Here is a 20,285-nt window from a genome sequence, read left to right as displayed (position 1 = left end):
TCCACACAGAAAGGCCTGGGAGATATCCCACCTGGGTACCTGGCATCATGGAAACCTGGTCCCCAAGCGGGAATCGAACCCTGGACCTTCTTGCTGTGAGGCGACAGTGTTAACCACTACACCACCGTGCCGCCCTAGTTCACTAGAGGTCTGCAGTTCACTAGAGGTCTGCTCTCCACCAGGTGATGTGCATCTACTATATGTCCAAATACATGCCATAAATGGACATGGACATTCCATTCCATTGTATCTTTATATGGAAATAAAATTTTATGTGAAAAAAAGAAAAAGGTTTTGACCCACCTAGGAATTCCACCCGAAAAAAATATGAAAAATCGATGGCAGACTCCTCCCATCAAACATAATACAACTCCCCGTAGATCTTCCCTCCATATTACCGGTATGAGGAGGCAGAATGGGCTAGACTAGAGGTTAAAGAGGCCGACCAGTAACCGAAAAGTCGCTGGTTCGATCCCTGGCCCCAACAGGAGGGTGTATTCCAGCTGTGAGCTGGTGACTGGAAATTGGCTTGTATTATATCTACGGTACCCACCATCCTGCCTAAGTGCCCTTGAGCAATGCACTGAAGGGATATGAGGACTGTGTGTATGTGCAACTAGGGGGGATATGAGGACTGTGTGTATGTGTAACTAGGAGGGATATGAGGACTGTGTGTATGTGTAACTAGGGGGGATATGAGGACTGTGTGTATGTGTAACTAGGAGGGATATGAGGACTGTGTGTGCAACTAGGGGGGATATGAGGACTGTGTGTATGTGTAACTAGGAGGGATATGAGGACTGTATGTGTAACTAGGAGGGATATGAGGACTGTATGTGTAACTAGGAGGGATATGAGGACTGTGTGTATGTGTAACTAGGAGGGATATGAGGACTGTATGTGTAACTAGGAGGGATATGAGGACTGTGTGTATGTGTAACTAGGTATGTGTATGTGTACCTTATGCATACTGCACCTTATGTGACACTGTGAATAATGTGAATATTTTCTTCAGCTAGTTAGATAGTAAATTATATTGACCAAATTGACCAAATTGTTTACACTGCCTGTGTTGTTTTACTACCTGTACCCCCCCCCCCCCCTCCCCCCATGCTGCTATGATGCCTGAATTTCCCCAAGGGGATCAATAAAGGAATATCTTATCTTATCTTATGAGGACTGTATGTGTAACTAGTAGGGATATGAGGACTGTGTGTATACGTGTGACTAGGAGGGATATGAGGACTGTGTGTATACGTGTGACTAGGAGGGATATGAGGACTGTGTGTATGTGTAACTAGGAGGGATATGAAGACTGTGTGTATGTGTAACTAGGCGGGAAAAGACACATTTCAATTGCCTTGTGTACATTGACAATAAAATAATCTTCATTCAAATCAAGTCCCTTCCAATGTTAAAGTCCCTCTACAGCATCCTATTTCATCCAGGAACACATCAAACCACAATAAACACCAACTAGCGACAACTGTGCACTTACCGCTAGAAACATCATGCAGTACATTCCAAAGGAGGAGTGGCCAGAGTAGAAAGAGAGCCTGGAGAGAAAACCAGACAAAGACATCAAGTCATTTAGTTGATTTTACTGCATCTGAAGTAATCAAGTGAAGAGGAGAAGAAAGAATTAAAAAGGAACATGCAGACACTATGGTAAATTATGCTTATTGTCTTCTCCAGAGTCAGACAAGAATATAGATACCAATTTTCTCTCTGTGCGTTCAGTAGAAAGCTATCCAGCTGCAAGCTAGCCTAGCTTAGCACAAATGAATGGAAGCGGATATGGACCACTACGCTAGCTGTTGGCCAAAACTGAGTTTTAAGCTAGGCTAGTGGTCTGTATCCGCTTCCATTCATTTGTGCTAAGCTAAGGCTAGCTTGCAGCCGGATAGCTTTCTACTGAACACACAGAGAGAAAATTGGTATCCATGTTCTTGTCTGACTCTGGAGAAAGTAAGTATATTTCCCATAATGTTGGTGTGTTCATTTAAGGCACAAGTGGAAATATGCTAAACAAGAGAATATAAAAAAGGTATTAGGGGAACTCCGCCCAATTCCAGAATTCATGCGCGTTATTCCTCTGGTCTAAGACAGTACGAAAACATGAGGGGAAATGAGCCACTCTCCCAAATCCAAGTAGTGCCAAAACTCAAAACTTGTGATGTCATCAAACTAGGGCTGTCAGTTTATCGCGTTTATTAGATTAATGAATTACACAGCAAATTATCGCGTTATGAAAATTAACTCAAAATTAATTACAATTTTTTTTTTTTTTTTTTTGTATCTCATTCATTCCATAAGAATGTAGAATACACATTTACAGACTTTTTTTTTAATATGGTCCATTTGCATGTTCTTGGTATCTGATTCTAGCGACATGAATCTCAGGGAATGTATTCCCAGTGTCAGAAATACTGTGGGCTAGATCCACAAAGAATGGATTGCAGTACAGTGCAAGTTGCACCCTTACTTACAATTCATTATGAATTGAAAATGGGGGACCCTGATGTAAACAAGACGAAAAGTCTTTCTCTGGTCTGCATCCCCTTAACAATTGTGTGTATTGAGCCGTACTGTATTGTACCCATTCTGCAATCTGTTAATAACATTTTCATTCAATCAATCAATCTGCGCGGTGATTGATTGAATGAAAATTTTATTTTGAGTAAATTGTAATGAACCAAATGAGAATATCAATACATTTTTTTTAATCTTTGACTGTGAATAACACCATGCTCAAATTGACCAGACCTGACAAATCTAAACAAATTAATAGATGGAGATGATTAAACAGAAGGTTTTGTAGATACAGTACTGAATTCTGCCATCCGGACACATGCAATTTGAAATATGATTATAGAATATAGAATATCAGGCATAAAATGGTTATGCGATTAAAATGCGATTAATTAGATTAATTAATTACAAATCCTGTAATTAATTAGATTAATTTTTTTTAATCGCCTGACAGCACTACATCAAACATAAAGTCTGAAGCTGCTCCATAGACAATGAATTGGGAAAGATTTTTTTATAGATGACACCGAGAGCACCCAGGGGAATGCTCCGAGTTCATAGGTACATTTTCTGTTCCAGAACCGAGAACACTACAAGTGGATATAAAAAAAGAAATATTAAAACAAATGTCCTGTGGGTCCACAAAATCAGTCTCATTCATTGTCAACGGCACAGCTCCCAGACTTTGTACCAGATGACATCACAGGTTTGATTCTCCCTTCTCTGGTTTCTGGCTTTGGAAGAGAGTAGCTCATAGGCCATGGAAATAACATATTCGATTTGTTTTTATTTGAGTGGCGTGTTATCCTTTAACCCTTTCACTACCACACTACAAACGGTTAACCCTTTACTATCACACTACAGACGGTTAACCGTCTGTAGTGTGATAGTAAAGGGTTAACCTTCTGTAGTGCGATAGTGAAAGGGTTAACCCTTTGTCACGTGGCAGTGAAAGGGTTAACCTTATGTCGTGTCGCAGTGAAAGGGGTTAACTGTTTGGTAGTGTGGCAGTGAAAGGGTTAAGTCCCACCTGGACTCGGTGACACTGCGGAGGCTGCCGGTGCAGTTGATTTGCAGCATGTATCCATTGCAGGCGACCGGATTGCACACAGACAGGAAGTTAGGCCGGGGGCGACCTATGGTGAACTTGGCGAGGTCGGTCAGCGATTGGCTGACCGCGGCTCCGAACAGGTAGGTGCCCACCACTTTGTAGAGCGCCGAGAGGTACCGGTTGAACTGGGAGTTGGAGTGGAGTCGCTTGCTGTAGACCAGGTAGGCCTCGCCCGACGTGACCTGTGGGATCAAAGGGGGGGGGGGGGGGGGGGCTTGGTGACTTGGTTTCTCTCACACGGACAATTCCCCTTTTATATAGATGTGATCCAGATAAGATATTCCATTATCGATCCCCTTGGGGAAATTCTGGCGTCATAGCAGCATGGGGGAGGAGAGGTACAGGTATTGGGCAGGGTAATAGTAGAAAGACATACATTTAGGCAATAGAATTTGATCCGAATATAAAAATGAGGGGGGGAAAAAATGCATAAACGATATAATTAACCGTTTATCTTTCTCATATTTTTATATTCAGTGTAAACAAAGGTGCAGATGAGGGTCTGTATGCCGGTCGATTATATTATACATTACAATAAAGAATTTTGAATCTGAATGTATGCTATCAATAACCAAGACAAATTCCTTGTATGCAAGTTCTTGGCAATAAACACGATTGTGATTCATCGACCTCGCCCAACAAAACACATTCTGGACCTAATTTACCAAGATATCAGTGTAGACAAATCATGTTGTTCCTTGTTCCTCAGTTGTGTGAGCCAATACTTAACCCCTTATTCACCAAGAAAGATTTTGTTATGTCCATACTAATTTTTTATGCTTTTTTCCATGCTGAATGAGTCATTTCCTGAAAAATGATAAGCATGTCTGTCACACTCTCCCCCTTTTCTGTTTCTCTCTCTCTCTCTCTCATTCTCTCTCTCTCTCTCTCCCTCTCCCTCTCTCAGGTGCTCATGATCTGTTGATTAGCGGGTGGCCCTGCCCCCCATGTGAGGGAGGCTGGGGGAGGAGGGGCCCTCTCTCCCAGAAGAAGCAGCCTTCCTGACCGCCTTGAGTGTTTTGTTGCTTTTGCTCTTTAATTTTGTGTTTATATTTCCTTTCGAGGACGGAGGCCTGGTAGTCCAGTTTCCGCAGGTTTATTTGTCAGTTTAGTACTACACTGTTCTGGTCGCTCAGGGGGAAGTTGTGGGGTCTGTGTGTATTGTGTGGTTGACCCAGGCTAACCCCTCCTTTTGTTCCTTTTGGCCTCCAGGCTTACCATAGTTTTGGTTTTATGTGGCAATGTTTTGGTAACTAAATTAGCCCCAGGGTGTGGCGTCCTCTCTCTGTGTGGAAGATTGAGCCAAATGTTGCACCAGATTTAAAAAGAGGCCCCTCGAGCCTGACTGCATGTGGGAAACACTGATGTCATCGGGGACATTGAATCCCTGTGTCGTGTTAATTACAGCTCCATGAAACGATAAGCTAGCAGTCCCTATAAGACAAGATATTGCTACTTTTTCATACATACATTGACATGGATTCAATGTCCCCGATGGCATCACCGGTGGCCATATTCAAACTCATTCACTCTCAAACGAAATTAATGTGTGCAAGACTGTTTGAGTTTTCGGACACGTGTGAGATTATGTGCTAAATACAGTTTTGCCCCTTTTAACACTTTCAGTGCCAAAAACTACTTACGTAGTTTCTGGGTCGATATTTTTATTCATTATCCACCCAGGGAACCTGTTGTTACCATCGAGGGAATGAGTCTGAGGTCGCCAAAGTGCAATACCGGCCGCATCCAGCTAGACGGCGGTATCGAGCACCCTTTGAAACCTTGTTTATTGGCCTGTGCGTCGATCTAATGGGTCTGCCTCGCCTTTTTATTTGTTTTGTTCAAGCTGAGCGGTTATAACGGTCGGATTGAGAAGAATGAAATGCTCCCGACGCATGATGTGTGGTGGATTATGTTGGCGACACGATGGACATCAATACTTGGAATCGCGATCAGATAATTGGAATATTCTTTTTGGGGGACATCCTAGTCAAGGTAAGGGCTATATGATATCAATCTTGCGTTGATCCAAGCATGTCTTCACCTCGATCCGAACGTGTGTGTGTAACGGTAGTCCACAACGTATGCCGTTGGTGGCGATCAAAGCATCAAACCCCCCCCCTATGATATAGATTTGATTTGAGAATAATAGCGGGTCCAGGCAAGAAACGGCAATGGTTATAGTATAATACAGGAATAATGCTATTCCTCAGCATTTCAGGAATTACCCCAGACCGATCTAAAAACAATTATATTCACCACGGTATAATGCGCGAATGTATGCATGTAAAAATTATCTCTTTTTTGCATCTTGACCGGAAGAAAGTCACTGTCAAATGACCATAGTATTGTATCCATAGCTATAATATAGAATATAGTTATAGCTCTACAAACAAGGTGACGGACTCCTATCTTTTAAAGTGTGGTATTGAATAGATGCATCCTATGACTATTAGTAGGGATGCACCACTATAAGTACTGTTTTTGGGGATTTGTACTTACTCAAGTATTATTAGGTTTGTATACTTGTACTATTATTAGGTTTGTATACTTGTACTTTTACCCAATTACATTTCAGAGGAAAAAAAACACACTTTTTGACTCCTTACATTTAAAATGCAGATCTACAAAGTACAAATCTCGCAGGTCCAACCATTTTAATTAGTATAATTTGTTTCTCTGGCTGAACTAACATTATTAATCCTGCGGCCGCACTTTATTTAAAAATAGCCAATCAAATGGAAAGTGAACCCGCCCATACCCATGCTGATTTGTCCTTGTGCAAGACTAGAAAGTGGAGATCTTTGATTAAACACCTGCTATCAGAAGAATAGACAGTCAGGGGGGGGGGGGGATTTACTTAAATTTTTAGTACATTTAAAAGTAGAAACTTTTTTACTTTTACTCAAGTGTGTTTTTAGCCAGATACTCGACTTTTACTCGAGTACGATTTTGCGTGTACCGATACCGAGTACCGATCTGATACCCATTGTTCAATTAATAAACTGAAAAAAAAGAGTACAGCACTGCGGTGCAACACTCCCGGACCCGGCGACCTTTGCCGAATGTCTTCCCCCTCTATCCTCCCATACGTCCTCTCTCTCTGTACCGGACTGCCCTGAAAAAAAAATATATCTAGCAAAAAAATTACAAAATTTTTAAAATGTAATAAAAATGAATAATCTGTATGCCTCACTGTGTGGAAGGAAACATCAGGCTTGACTTAAAACATTACTTTCCTAACTTAGTGAAACAAAATGTAACAAATTAACACAGATATAAATGTACTGAATTGTTATTTATTATTTTATTTATTATTATATTATATTATTATAAAAAAAAAAAAATTCCGATATATATATATATATATTTTTATACAGATACCCGATCCAGCTATTTTAGTCATATCGGGGCCGATATCCGATATAAATATCGGAGCATCCCTAACTATTAGTGGACTCGAGGACAGCAGAGGACACAGTGGTTATAAACAGTGTGTATGTAGTGTATAAACACTACTGATTACTTTAATGACTTGGTGCTGTGACTCACGATGATTATGGAGCTGGTGATGGTGACGGCAGCCATGGCTCCGTGGGAGATGGTGTCTCTACGGTAAGGGTAACTGATGCTCTCGTCATCACAGTAGATCCCCCTCTGATAGGGGGTGAACATCAGCGTCAGGATGGCCGAGGGGAGGGCCGCTGGAGGGAGGGAGAGAGAGAGAGAGAGAGAGAGAGAGAGAGAGAGAGAGAGAGAGAGAGAGAGAGAGAGAGAGAGAGAGAGAGAGAGAGAGAGAGAGAGAGAGAGAGAGAGAGAGAGAGAGAAGACATGAGGATAGAGTGATCAAATGTTAGCACTAGTGAGAGAAAGATGGAAATAAGTCATTATTACGATTGTTTTAATGTGATGTGCTCGTGGGCACATTGTATTTTAATTTGTCAAATAAATTCATTCAGCCTTTTTCAGCATCACATGGTCACAAGCACTGCAAACAGTGGAGTCTAGGGGTAGTAGTGATATACAGTAGTAGGCAAGCCTTGTAGTAAGTTGTTGCAATAGTAGTAGTAGTACTAGTACTAGTAGGTGGTAGTAGTACTAGTAATGGTAGTAATAATAAATAAAATAAAGTAATATCAAAGAGACGTTAGGGACTGCAATGTCCTTTGCTTCACCGAAACATGGCTAACACCGGAGGTTCCAGATCACGCGATTCAACCAGCGGATCACTTCTTTATCCATAGGAAGGATCGGACACAATCAGAGTCCGGTAAACAACGTGGTGGAGGTATTGCCTTCATGTTTAACAAAAATTGGAGTGATCCAACGAATGTGAAGGAATTATCCAACCACTGCTCCCCAGAACTGGAATATATAACCATCAAGTGTCGTCCTTTCTTCCTCCCGAGGGAGTTAACGGCGATCGTCCTGGTCGGAGTGTATATTCCACCGCAAGCCAACAACAACGCCGCGCTCTCCAGACTCCACGACGAGGTAAATAGTATACAAGCGACGAACGTTAACGCCGCCATTTTAGTACTGGGAGATTTCAATAGCGCCAATCTGAGAAAGGTATTGCCTGATTTCTACCAGCATGTGACTTGCAACACCAGAGGCGGTAACATCCTAGATCACTGTTACACGCAATTTAAAGGTGGCTACAAGGCTCATTCTGATAGTGGCTTTGGCAAGTCAGATCACGCATCCATTTTCCTTACACCAAAGTACAGACAAAGAATTAAAAGTACTCCCGTAGTCTCGCGAGAGGTGCAGAAATGGGATGTGACGTCAGAGGATACGATCCGGTCAGTGTTTCACAACACAGACTGGATTGTGTTCCGCGACACAGATAACATTAATGCCTACACGGAGACAGTGCTGGACTATGTCTGTACTAGGGTGAAAGAAACAATCCCCACTACCAAAATGAAAGTTTACCCAAATCAAAAACCCTGGGTAGACAAATCCGTCCGTGAAGCTCTGAGAGAGCGCACCAAAGCATACAATGACGGCCTAGTGGCAGGCAACATGAATGACCACAAGGTGGCGCGACACAACGTAGGGAGGACAGTGTCAGAGGCCAAACGGCGCTACAGGGATAAAATTGAACTCCAGTTTGAACAAGCTGACTCTAGAGCTATGTGGCAGGGGCTCAAAACGATGACAGACTACAAAGGCGCCTCCCTCAAACTGAACAGTGACATCTCCTTAGCAAACGACCTCAATACCTTCTATGCGAGGTTTGATGCTGGTAATAACAACACCAGCTCACAAGCCTCAGCAATGGGGGGGGGGGGGTCGGCTGCTGATGGAGGCGCAGTGTTCAGGGTAACAGAGCATGAGGTGAGGCGGACCTTTAAAAAAGTGAATATCAGGAAGGCAGCAGGTCCGGACGGCATCCCCGGCCGCGTCCTAAAAGTCTGTGCCGACCAACTGGCCCCAGTATTCACTGACATATTTAACCTGTCCTTAGAACAGGCTGTCATCCCCACCTGCCTGAAGAAGTCCACTATTATCCCTGTACCCAAAAAATCCAAGCCTGCTTGCCTCAACGACTACCGCCCTGTAGCTCTCACCTCCATAGCCATGAAGTGCTTTGAGAAGCTAGTAAAGGGCTACATCTGCTCCTCCCTCCCCATCAACATGGACCCCCTGCAATTTGCATACCGCCCCAACAGGTCCACGGAGGACGCCATATCCCATGTGCTGCACACAGCAGCATCACACCTGGACAAGAGGCAGGGGAACTATGTGAGAATGCTATTCATCGACTACAGCTCGGCATTCAATACCATAGTCCCCTCCATACCCATAGCCAAGCTCAGGGACCTGGGCTTGGGCTATGACCTCTGCCAGTGGGTCTTGGACTTCCTGACTGGCAGACCCCAGGTGGTGAGAGCAGGCAACTGCACCTCCTCATCCATCACCCTCAACATAGGGGCCCCCCAGGGCTGTGTTCTGAGTCCCCTCCTCTACTCCCTGTACACACACGACTGTGTGGCTCAGCGGAGTAGCAATACAATCGTCAAATTTGCTGACGACACAGTGGTGGTGGGCCTGATCTCTGCCAACGACGAGAGGGCCTACCTGGAAGAGGTCAAGGTCCTGGCGGGATGGTGCCAGGAAAACAGCCTCTCCCTGAACGTCAGCAAAACAAAGGAGATGATTGTGGACTTCAGGAGGTCGGGGGTCAAGGACTACAGCCCCCTCAGCATCGACGGGGCACCGGTTGAGAGAGTCAACAGCTTCAAGTACCTCGGAGCCCACATATCCGAGGACTTGACATGGACCATACACATTAACAGTGTGGTGAAGAAGGCACGACAACGCCTCTACTTCCTCAGGCGCCTAAGGAAGTTCCAAGTCAGCCAGAAGATCCTTAAGAACTTCTACTCATGTACAATAGAGAGCATCTTGACCGGCAACATCACCTCCTGGTTTGGGAATAGCACTGCAAAAGACCAAAGCAGACTACAAAGAGTGACACGTTCAGCCGAACGCACAATTGGAGGGGGGCTCCCCACCCTCCAGAACATTTACTACAAGCGTTGCAAGGGGAAGGCTAAGAGAACTATTAAGGACTCGAGCCACCCGAACAACTGCCTCTTTGAACTGCTGCCGTCAGGCAAGCGATACAGGAGTCTCAAGGCGAGCACAGAAAGACTCAGAAGTAGCTTCTATCCCCAGGCCATCAGGCTGCTAAACGAACAATGAATGAACACTACACAACAACAACCACCAAACGCACATAGCACACACATCCACACGCACACACTCACTTTAAACAAACACACTGTAGCACCCACTACACACACTTTATAGCACACACCCACTTTAAACAAACACACTGTAGCACCCACTCCCCACACTTTATATTTATGGATGAAGGATTGCACTACAACTCGTACACCTTACTGTAAATTGTACCTAAAATTGTACCTCATCCCATTTCTGCTTTGCACTAGATAGTACTGTACATTAGTACACTGCATAGTATTGTGTATTGTATATTATATGGTAACTCAGAACATTGTACATATGTCTATACCGAACAACTGTGACCTCATTTTCTTCTTCTAAATTCATGCTATATTATGTTATTATGTTATTTGATACTATCTTGTCTAGCACAGTCTCTGGAGCGTAACAGTAAGAAGCATTTTGTATGAAAGTATTCTGTACTTCTGTATGACAACTATTAAAGAACTTGAACTTGAACTAATAATAAAAATATGTCCAAATAATAGAAGTTGGTTTGTCCTTCTTGTCCTCTCAGATTCAAAACGATAAATACAAACTGAATAAATATGTTATAAACCATATAGACTGCATTTTATCTAAAACATTAATAACTGTGCTCATGTCCAACAATGCCTTTAATCATGGTACACTATAATAGTAATAAAGCTCAACAAGACGAATAATCGATTAGTGTTGGTTGGAGCAACTACAGAATAAACAACGCAACAACTGGATTTGTGTACAATATTAGCAGCAAATAGCAGTATTTTCTAAAGGTACAGTATTATTGGCCGAATACCAGGATGAAATACTCTTGTCGATTAATGTCACCGACACCAAGAACTAGAGTATTAGTAGAATGCTATCGAATGATCATGAAAGGATTATTTGTAAAATGTTTAAAAATAAATAACGCATACAATGTAACTGCCTGTAGAGATAATGCCCCCCACACACACACAAACAATGTTCTACAAAATAAAGTACGGTAGCTGTCACAAAAAATGCTCAACATCAAGTAAAGTACTCATATCAGCACTCTGTATATCGCCGAGTACTCAACAAGCGAGTACTCGTACTCTGTCAGCAGAAAGAGGTCTCGGACGGCGCGCCTCGAGCGGTTCCTGACTGCAGGAGTTGACATTCTTTGGGAAATCCAGCCTGACGGCGGAGCAGAGCGGGGTTCAGCTCAGATCCATCAGCGCTGCGTTGACAGGTCCCACACATACAGTGGGCCTCAGGAAACAGCTACACCGATATTACTGACAGACCGACTGATCTACTGACCTGCCTCAAACCCGCCCTCTTTTCTCTTGATCCTCCAATCACCACTGTTGCTTTCCTCTGAAGCATATTTGGTAAAAAAAAAATAATAATAATATTCACAATATGATATTTTGTGGTATATCTTGAAGGCATAATTGGCAGGTTCCTCGTGTACTGTGCCACACTACTTGTCTACTTCACAGCTAAAAATACAGTTGACAGACTGATGTACTGGATGGGGGAAGGGAGGCAGAAGGCTCTATTGTGCCATACAACAATCCATGAGAAGGTATTCATCACCCAGTGTATATCACCATGGAGGAAGCTCCTATCACCATGGTGACAATGCTGAACAGAACAGCCTTGAACTTTGACCTCAGGGTACAGTTGACAAAGTCAAGGGCCTGGGAGCCTAACACTGGATGGAAACACACACACACACACACACACACACACACACACACACACACACACACACACACACACACACACACATAAGCGTGCACACACAAGTGCAAAGGCATGTACGCTCCTACATGCCAACCCTCACTCGCTACATCCTCTCTGCTGTGTAAGAGGCAGCCTGCACAGAGCCAGTGGTCCACATACATACAGCCGGGTGGGTGGCTCCGCTCTGCTGTGTAAGAGGCAGCCTGCACAGAGCCAGTGGTCTCCACATACTGTACATACAGGGTGGGGGGGCTCCAATTGAATCACGTATAAATAGAGTTATGAGAAATTCCCCCAAACTGATCTCCCACAAAAGAGTCCTAGGAATAGAGGCCTTGTTCCCCACTAGTCCTGTGTGCTCTCCCTCCCTCCCTCTCTCTCTCGGTCTCTCTCCCTCTTCCCCCGTCTTTCACATGCACTTGTGTACACAGAGAGGGGGAGAAAGAGGAGAGAGAGAGAGAGTAAGTCCTGACAAAATGTAACCCGCAGAATTTCACCACAACTGTGTGGGTTGTGGTGTTTACTTTGTACTGTACGTGTGTGTGTGTGTGTGGTGTTTGCACGTGGCCTGCATTTGCGCACTTGCGTGTGTGTTTGTTTGTATGTATGTGCGATCGTGTGTGTGTGTGTGTGTCTGAATGTGGTGTAGCCTATGTGTGCATGCACGCTTGTGTGTGTGTGTGTGTGTGTGTGTGTGTGTGTGTGTGTGTGTGTGTGTATGCATGTATATGCGATTGTGTGTCTGGGTGTGGTGTAGCCTACAGTATGTGTGCATGCATGCTTTTGTGTATGTGTGTGTACCGGTATGTATGCAATGCATGTGTGTGCGATCGTGTGTGTGTGTGTCTGGGTGTGGTGTAGCCTATGTGTGCATGCATGCTTGTGTGTGTGTGTGTGTGTGTGTGTGTGTGTGTGTGTGTGTGTGTGTGTGTGTGTGTGTGTGTGTGTGTGTGTGCGCGCGTGCGTGCGTGCGTGTGTGTGAGAGAGACTGTCCAGCGGTGACTCAGAGCAGTGAGACAAAAGGCACAGGCCGGCCGGCAGAACGTAAAGCTGTCTCTTAAATCTCACCAGGACAATGGCCGCTCCGCTAACCTGATGTCAGGAACGTTCTATACTGGAGCCTTTAAATACGTTTCCTGTTTTCAAGAGCTCCGCGCTGCACCGGTGGAGTTAATAAGAGCGGAGGAACGCTGCTTGTTTTTCCAAGCGCGAGGCGTATATTTACACGGGAACGCCACGGAGAGCTCTCGGTTAACAGATTGTTTCCTTCCTAACACTGTGAGACGCTCGCTCTGACAGCCAGGACTTAGTACAACCACATGCAGACTTAACACAGGGACACACACACACACACAAACGGGAACGCACGCACTTCATCAATGACATCACGTCCGAATTCCCTTCCCAAAATTACCTGTCTGCGACATGTTTACCTTTCTGTATCGTGTGTGTGTGCGTGTGTCTCTCTCTCTACAACCCAGCCAGCGGTATCCATTAAGTCTGAGGTCATACTGTGTAGTGTAATCATTCAGGTGTCATCTTTCACACTGAACGTTCCCATACCTCCTCTCCCCCAGGTTCTCTTCTGTTTTGGAGCTCGCGGAGCTCCTCTCAGCTGACTGCATCGAGCAGAGAAGTCAGACGTCCCGCTAATCTGCCAGTGCGGTCGGGAGTTTCAACCACAAGCACACTGAGGAGTCTGTGGAGTCGCAGCATGTGTGAACAGTAACACACGGACATGGATGCAAGGCCTCAGCGGTATGCAAGCACCATGACGAACAGCACTAGGCCGCTGTTATATGCAAGCATATAATTAGGGTTTGGGGCAATATGGCCATGCATCATATTATAACTAAAATGTTGTTTCGATGATCTGGAAAAGATCCAGTACAAAAAGGTGTGTCGTGGAATATATTATCATGTCATTAGACAGCTTGACTGGTGCACTTTTACACTACTGTCTCTTTAAATCTTCTACTCTGTTAGCAAGACTGTTTAACATTCCGGTTGAGAACATCACCGCCTACTAGCCAAGGTTGATTCTCCTAACTGGGCCATTCTCATCATCATATCTGATATTATGTTACGTCTGACAACTGTGTATTTAACATACGTCTGAACAGAACACTTGGTCAGTCTATGGCCAGACGCTACTGTATTAACATGTTGTCTCTGACTGTAAACGGTCCTTTCATTTGTGGCCACGGATGAAATAAACGCTCCTATTATTAATAATGACTCAGAATCATTCATGTAAACGGCTCATCGTTTGTCCCTTTAATATTTCCCATTACAGGTGTGATATGATGTCTTGTATTGGTAATATGGTCGTCTCATGATGATGCAATAGTGTCACTTCATTCAAAATGATATATATAATGTAAATACACCAAATAAATATAATCTCGAATTCCCAGCAAAAATTATTTACGTGCAACTCCTGTTATATACACAAGCAAATGCATGTCCAGAAGCAGACTGCATTATGTATGTTGGTGCTGGTGTGTTGAAAACGGCACATCTTTGCGTAGATTCATGACTATGTTTAAAGTACAGTGCAGGGCAGCTCCCAACTCTATATACAATATGATGGAAGTAAGCAGTGAATGGCTGATGTAATGAATATAGCCTATCTCTCTGGTCAGCCATGCTTCCACCGGGTCAGAAGCATGCTCTCGGGCCCTCTTTGAAGTGTGTCCCAAGTACTGCTGTTTGTTCTGCATGGTGCCGTGATAACAGCGATAAGAGAGGGCTTGTTTAACAGCGGTCCCTCCCTGGTGGCTTTAGCTCCAGGAGGGGGCGGAGACGTGGGGTGGAAAGAGTTGGACACGTACGGAAGCGGACGCAGACCACTGGTCCGTATCCGCTTTCCATTCGTTTGTGCTAAGCTAGGCTAGCTTGCAGCGGGATAGCCTTCTACTGAACGCACAGAGAGGACATTTGTGTATCCAATCTTCTCGTCCGACTCTGGAGAAGACGGTAAAGCGCGTTTCCCCATGATGTTGGCGTGCTCCTTTAATAACAGGATCAGGACACATTCACGCCGACACGTGCACACACACACACACGCACGCATGAAAAAACACAGATACAAGCTTGCCTGTGTGCATACACACAAACACGCACACATACACACACACATACATACACACACACACACACATCATTTCACAACAGGATCTTGGCGGAAGCCGGCTCTACTTTATATCAAACTAAACACACTCCAGCCGTTTCTCTCTCTGGAGTCTTCTCCGGGAGCCCGTGGAGAGTTCCTATTATCTTAGCGATGCTGGCTGTTTTTATCTGCTCTATTATTCCAGAAGGCCTGGCATGTTTTTATAGGCCTGTGTTATTGGTGCGGCTGCCCCCTCCCGAGCCTGGGCTGAACTGGTACAGAGGATAAGGCCTAACAAAAATAATAGTTGGTTTCAGGTTGGTTGTCAGTTTGGCCATGGGTAGGTAGGGAATTTTTTTTTTTTTTTTTAATTTATTCTTTCCCACGGCGACTATGGATAGGGAATTTCTTTATTTAATTAACCCTTTCACTGCCACACAACAGAAGGTTAGCCCTTTACTATCACACAACCGACGGCGATGCTCCATCATTAGCATCATTAGCTCCGCGGATGCGGAGCTAATGATGCTAATGATGGAGCATCGCCGTCGGTTGTGTGATAGTAAAGGGCTAACCTTCTGTATTGTCACAGTGAAAGGGTTAACCGGCTGTCGTGTGGCAGTGAAAGGGTTAAAATGTTCACAACAACATGGATGCATGTACTCTGCCAGCATGTTTAATATCCATAATACTAAATGTTTGACTAAGATTTCTATGAAACTTTATTATAAAAAAAAAAAAAAAAAAACGATTTTTTTTTTTTAATATATAATTTTTTTTTTAAAACTCATAAAATATATTGGGTCGCACCTAAATCGGCAGGGTCGGTCGGCAACCTGAAACCAACCATTATTTTTATAGGCCTGTGTTATTGGTGCGGCTGCCCCCTCCCGAGGCTGGGCTGAACTGGTACAGAGGATAAGAGAGAGAGAGAGAGAGAGAGAGAGAGAGAGAGAGAGAGAGAGAGAGAGGGAGAGGGACCTATTACAGATGAAAGAAATTCAACACGACTAGAGCTCTACTCAAGAGACGTCATCTTAAAAAAGGCCCAATCCATGATCCAAAAGTAAACAAATGGACAGACCACCAAAAAACAAAACAAAAACAGGAATTGATAACTTGCATATTACGTGAGTTTGGATTTAGTGTATTTCGTGACTGTAAAATGTTTTTACGCTGATAATGTTCTTATGTTCTGCAATATTCTATTTGCAATGAGTTAAGAACGTTTGGAAAAGGTCCTTTTTCCATCTCTAAAATCAAACTCTTCCAAGTGTATGTGATTATACAGCTGCCCATATTCTACAGTCCAAGAAATTAATTTAGCCTACAGTAAATGGGCCTTAACATTTTACTCTTCTCTGGTGAGACTAATGGAAAGACGTCCGTCTTTTGGTAGATAATGAATAATATTCCATTTAATTTTATTGTACGAAAGAATAGTTACTTCCATCATTTGAGTCTTCAGTTTGAGACAAACCCGTTTATCAGAGAACACCAAGAACACTCCCCTTGTCTCTCTGATAAACACTAGTAGCAGTTTCGGCACAAGGAGTCTTTTTGTCCTCGGGAACCAAACGGACAGAGAGCGGTCGACGGGACAGATAGAGGAAGAGGAGAAAGTATTGTTATACTCTTTCACAATCTACTGGCGGGAAAAACCCCTCGAATTCCTCTTTGAGAAAATAAACATTCTGGAATTTGGGATCAGACGCGAGTACGACTTCCCCCTGACCTTTGACCCCAACGGGAAGTGGAAGTGTTCCTGTTATTCAGCTTTCAAGATAAGACCCTAATCGTCCAGGACTGTCACATCACACACACCCATCCAACAGCAACAAACCCCTGGGTCTCTTCCCAACAAAGCCACTAGGCTTGTGGCCATAGCTTATACAGTAAATAAATGGTAAATGGTGCATTTATATAGCAGATTTTATCCAAAGCACTTTCCAATTTTTATTCCTCACATTCACCCATTCACTTACACACCGATGGTGGAGTGTGGAGGAATTTTGCCGGATGAAGGGTGTACTCAGTCAAATATAGACTTAGTTAACACAGGTATATTTAGCTCAAACAGAGTATCGAAGTACAAAGTAATCAAGAGTCATGCTGGATGACTCCAGGAAGGTACAGGCCTGGTATCCTCCATAGAGCTCCAGAATCATGTTGGAGCATAGACCTTTATACCAGGATAAAGGGGTGTGTGGTCTGGTCTGCCCAGGTAGGAATGAGATAGGAGGATTGGGGCTAGGGAGGACTGAAGAGGGGATGAGGGGTGACGGGGTGGTGAGCTAGGAGGGGGTAGACATGGGAGGGAAGAAGCCAGACGTGTATTTGAGGGAAGCTGGCTGCCATGCAAGGTGCCAACCTGCACATCGGGAGCAATTAGTGTTAAGTGTCTTGCTCAAGGATACTTCGACACGCTGCCCAGGAGCGGAGCGGGAATCTAACCGGGAACCTTCCGACTACCAGACGATTGCTCTACCTCCTGAGCCGCCGTCTCCCCTGTGATGCAGTGGTAAAATTAAGTCCAGTCAAATAGCCTACAAAATGTATATAGAAGGTTAAGTATATATTATATATATATTACAATGGATTTATTTTCAGACAAGTATTATTCGTTTTATTTCCTCAATCAGACCTTATTTTCACATAACTTGCATCAGTTATGATAATAATAATAATAATAATAATAATAATAATAATAATAATAATAATAATAATAATAATAATAATAATAATAATAATAATAATAATAATAATAATAATAATGATAATGATAAATCAAATTTATATAGCGCCTTTCATAGAACCCAAGGTCGCTTCACAATCAGGACAAAAAATAGGGCTAGGTAAATAGGGGGGGGGGGGAAGGGGATGAGAGAAGGTAATGGATAATGGACCTAATCTAATCTAAACTAACTGATGGGGAAAAGCCTTGGTGAAGAGGTGTGTTTTTAGAGCAGATTTGAAGGTGTCCAGGGTTGGGGCGTTCGGGGGGAGAGAGTTCCAGAGGGTAGGGGACGCCACGCTGAAGGCTCTGTCCCCAAAAGTCTGTAACCTGGTGCGAGGGATGGAGAGGAGACCTAGATCAGAGGATCGTAGGTTCCGGGATGGAGTGTGCTGGTGGAGGAGAACAGACAGGTATCGGGGGGCGAGGGCATGGAGGGACTTGTAGGTGAGGAGCAGGAGTTTAAAGGTGATGCGGAACTTGACTGGGAGCCAGTGGAGGTGGATGAGGGTGGGGGTGATGTGCTGCCAGGGCTTGGTGTGAGTGAGAACCCTGGCGGCTGAGTTCTGAACATACTGGAGCCTGTCCAGGGCTTTGCTGGGTACCCCCGAACAGGACTCCGTTACAGTAGTCCAACTGGGAGGTGATGAATGAGTGGATCAGGGTCTCAGCCACAGAGTCTGAGAGTGAGGGTCGGAGACGGGGAGATGTTTTTGAGGTGGTAGAAGGCAGACTTGGTGACGGATTTGATGTGGGAGTGAAATGAAAGTGTGGAGTCAAGGGTGACGCCCCGGTTACGGACTTCGAGAGACGGGGAGATGGAACAGCCGTCAACGTGGAGGAGGAGATCTCCAACCTTCCCGAGCAGTGCCTTGGGGGCCACAACCATGAGCTCTGTCTTTTTGCTGTTCAGTTTCAGTAATTTGGTTGACATCCAGGTTTTTATGATACCAATTAAAATAATATATGCTATGAATTTCAGTCATAAAAGATTTCAACAGTTTAGGTAAACTAGGTTTAGGGGGGGGGGGTCACCCTCAGCTACCACTCCACTATATTCTGTTGAAGTTGGCAACGCTGCTTGGGCCCGTTATGACCATGTAATACATCTACAGTAGTATTTATACTATAGGCATATTAGTATGCACGGCACTGGCGCTGCTCTGATGGCTGCCTTTCTGATCGCTCCGACGAGACTGTGCTTTATTTTGTTAATTTTTATAGTATTAGGAGTTTTATTTGCACCAACTGTTGGTGCATTATATGTGTATGACCGTCAGTCAATCATTGACATTGGATTAAGAAAAACTTACCGTTTGGATTGCTCTCTGGATCGGATCGCTGAACAGCAGAAATGGCCCGCCGAGATCCTTTGTTATGCCGGCCATGGCCAAGACCAAAAGCCGCCGCGAAGACGAGGAAAGAGAGCCGGGGTCCGGAACAGACTGAGGTCCAAACGACACAGAACCACATTGCCCAGCATATTGTTGGCCAATGTGCAATCGATAGGAAACAAATTGGACGACATCAGAGCAAGGATCCAATTCCAGAGGGACATTCGGGATTGTAACGTCCTCTGTTTCACAGAAACTTGGCTGAGTCCAGATGTCCCGAACCACGCAATAGAACCGGCAGACCACTTCTTCGTTCTCCGAAAAGATCGGACGGCAGAAGAGTCACTAAAGACGAGAGGAGGCGGCATTGCCTTCATGATAAACAAGGAGTGGTGCGATTTAGGCAACACAAAGGAACTGTCTAACCACTGCTCCCCAGACCTGGAGTTTATCACGATAAAATGTCGACCCTTCTTCCTCCCAAGAGAGTTAACGTCCATCATCCTCATCGGAGTGTACATTCCACCACACGCGAACACTGGGGTCGCACTTTCAAAACTTCACGACGAGGTAAACAAACTCCAGGCAGCTAATGTTGACGCTGCCATTTTGGTCTTGGGGGATTTCAACAGCGCGCGTCTTAAAAAGGTGCTGCCGAATTTCTATCAGCATGTGACCTGTCCCACCAGAGGCGAGAACATATTAGACCATGTATACTCGCAATTTAAGAATGGGTACAAGTCACAGGCTCTTAGTCCATTCGGTAAAAGCGATCACGCCGCCATCTTTCTTTTGCCAAAGTATAAACAGAGTCTCAAGCGAACGCCGGTGGTCTCGCGAGAGGTTAAGCGTTGGGCCGTGACGTCAGTGGAGTCACTCCAAGCAGTGCTGGGAAGCACAGAATGGAGTGTATTCCGTGATAACACAGCCAATATTAACGAATACACCGAAACGGTGATTGACTATGTCTGTACTCAGGTAGAAGTAATAATCCCCTCCACC

At 44.3% G+C, this 20,285-nt stretch overlaps 1 protein-coding gene across 1 annotated transcript in view; it reads right to left on the bottom strand.

Annotated features, from left to right (window-relative positions):
• Positions 1-20,285, bottom strand: part of plpp2a (phospholipid phosphatase 2a) — a 40,052-nt gene that overhangs the window by 3,639 nt on the left and 16,128 nt on the right. The window contains exons 2-4 of the mRNA XM_084310907.1: positions 7,196-7,347; positions 3,563-3,825; positions 1,499-1,556 (exon numbers count right to left, since the gene is read on the bottom strand). Of these exons, the coding sequence (XP_084167033.1) occupies positions 1,499-1,556; positions 3,563-3,825; positions 7,196-7,347 (473 nt within the window). The remainder of the gene's footprint in view (positions 1-1,498; positions 1,557-3,562; positions 3,826-7,195; positions 7,348-20,285) is intronic.

Source organism: Notolepis coatsorum (genome assembly GCF_963971535.1).
Source record: "Notolepis coatsorum genome assembly, chromosome: 3".
Taxonomy (NCBI): domain Eukaryota; kingdom Metazoa; phylum Chordata; class Actinopteri; order Aulopiformes; family Paralepididae; genus Notolepis; species Notolepis coatsorum.
Note: the sequence above shows the minus strand (reverse complement) of the source record. Positions and strands in the feature narration are given on the sequence as shown.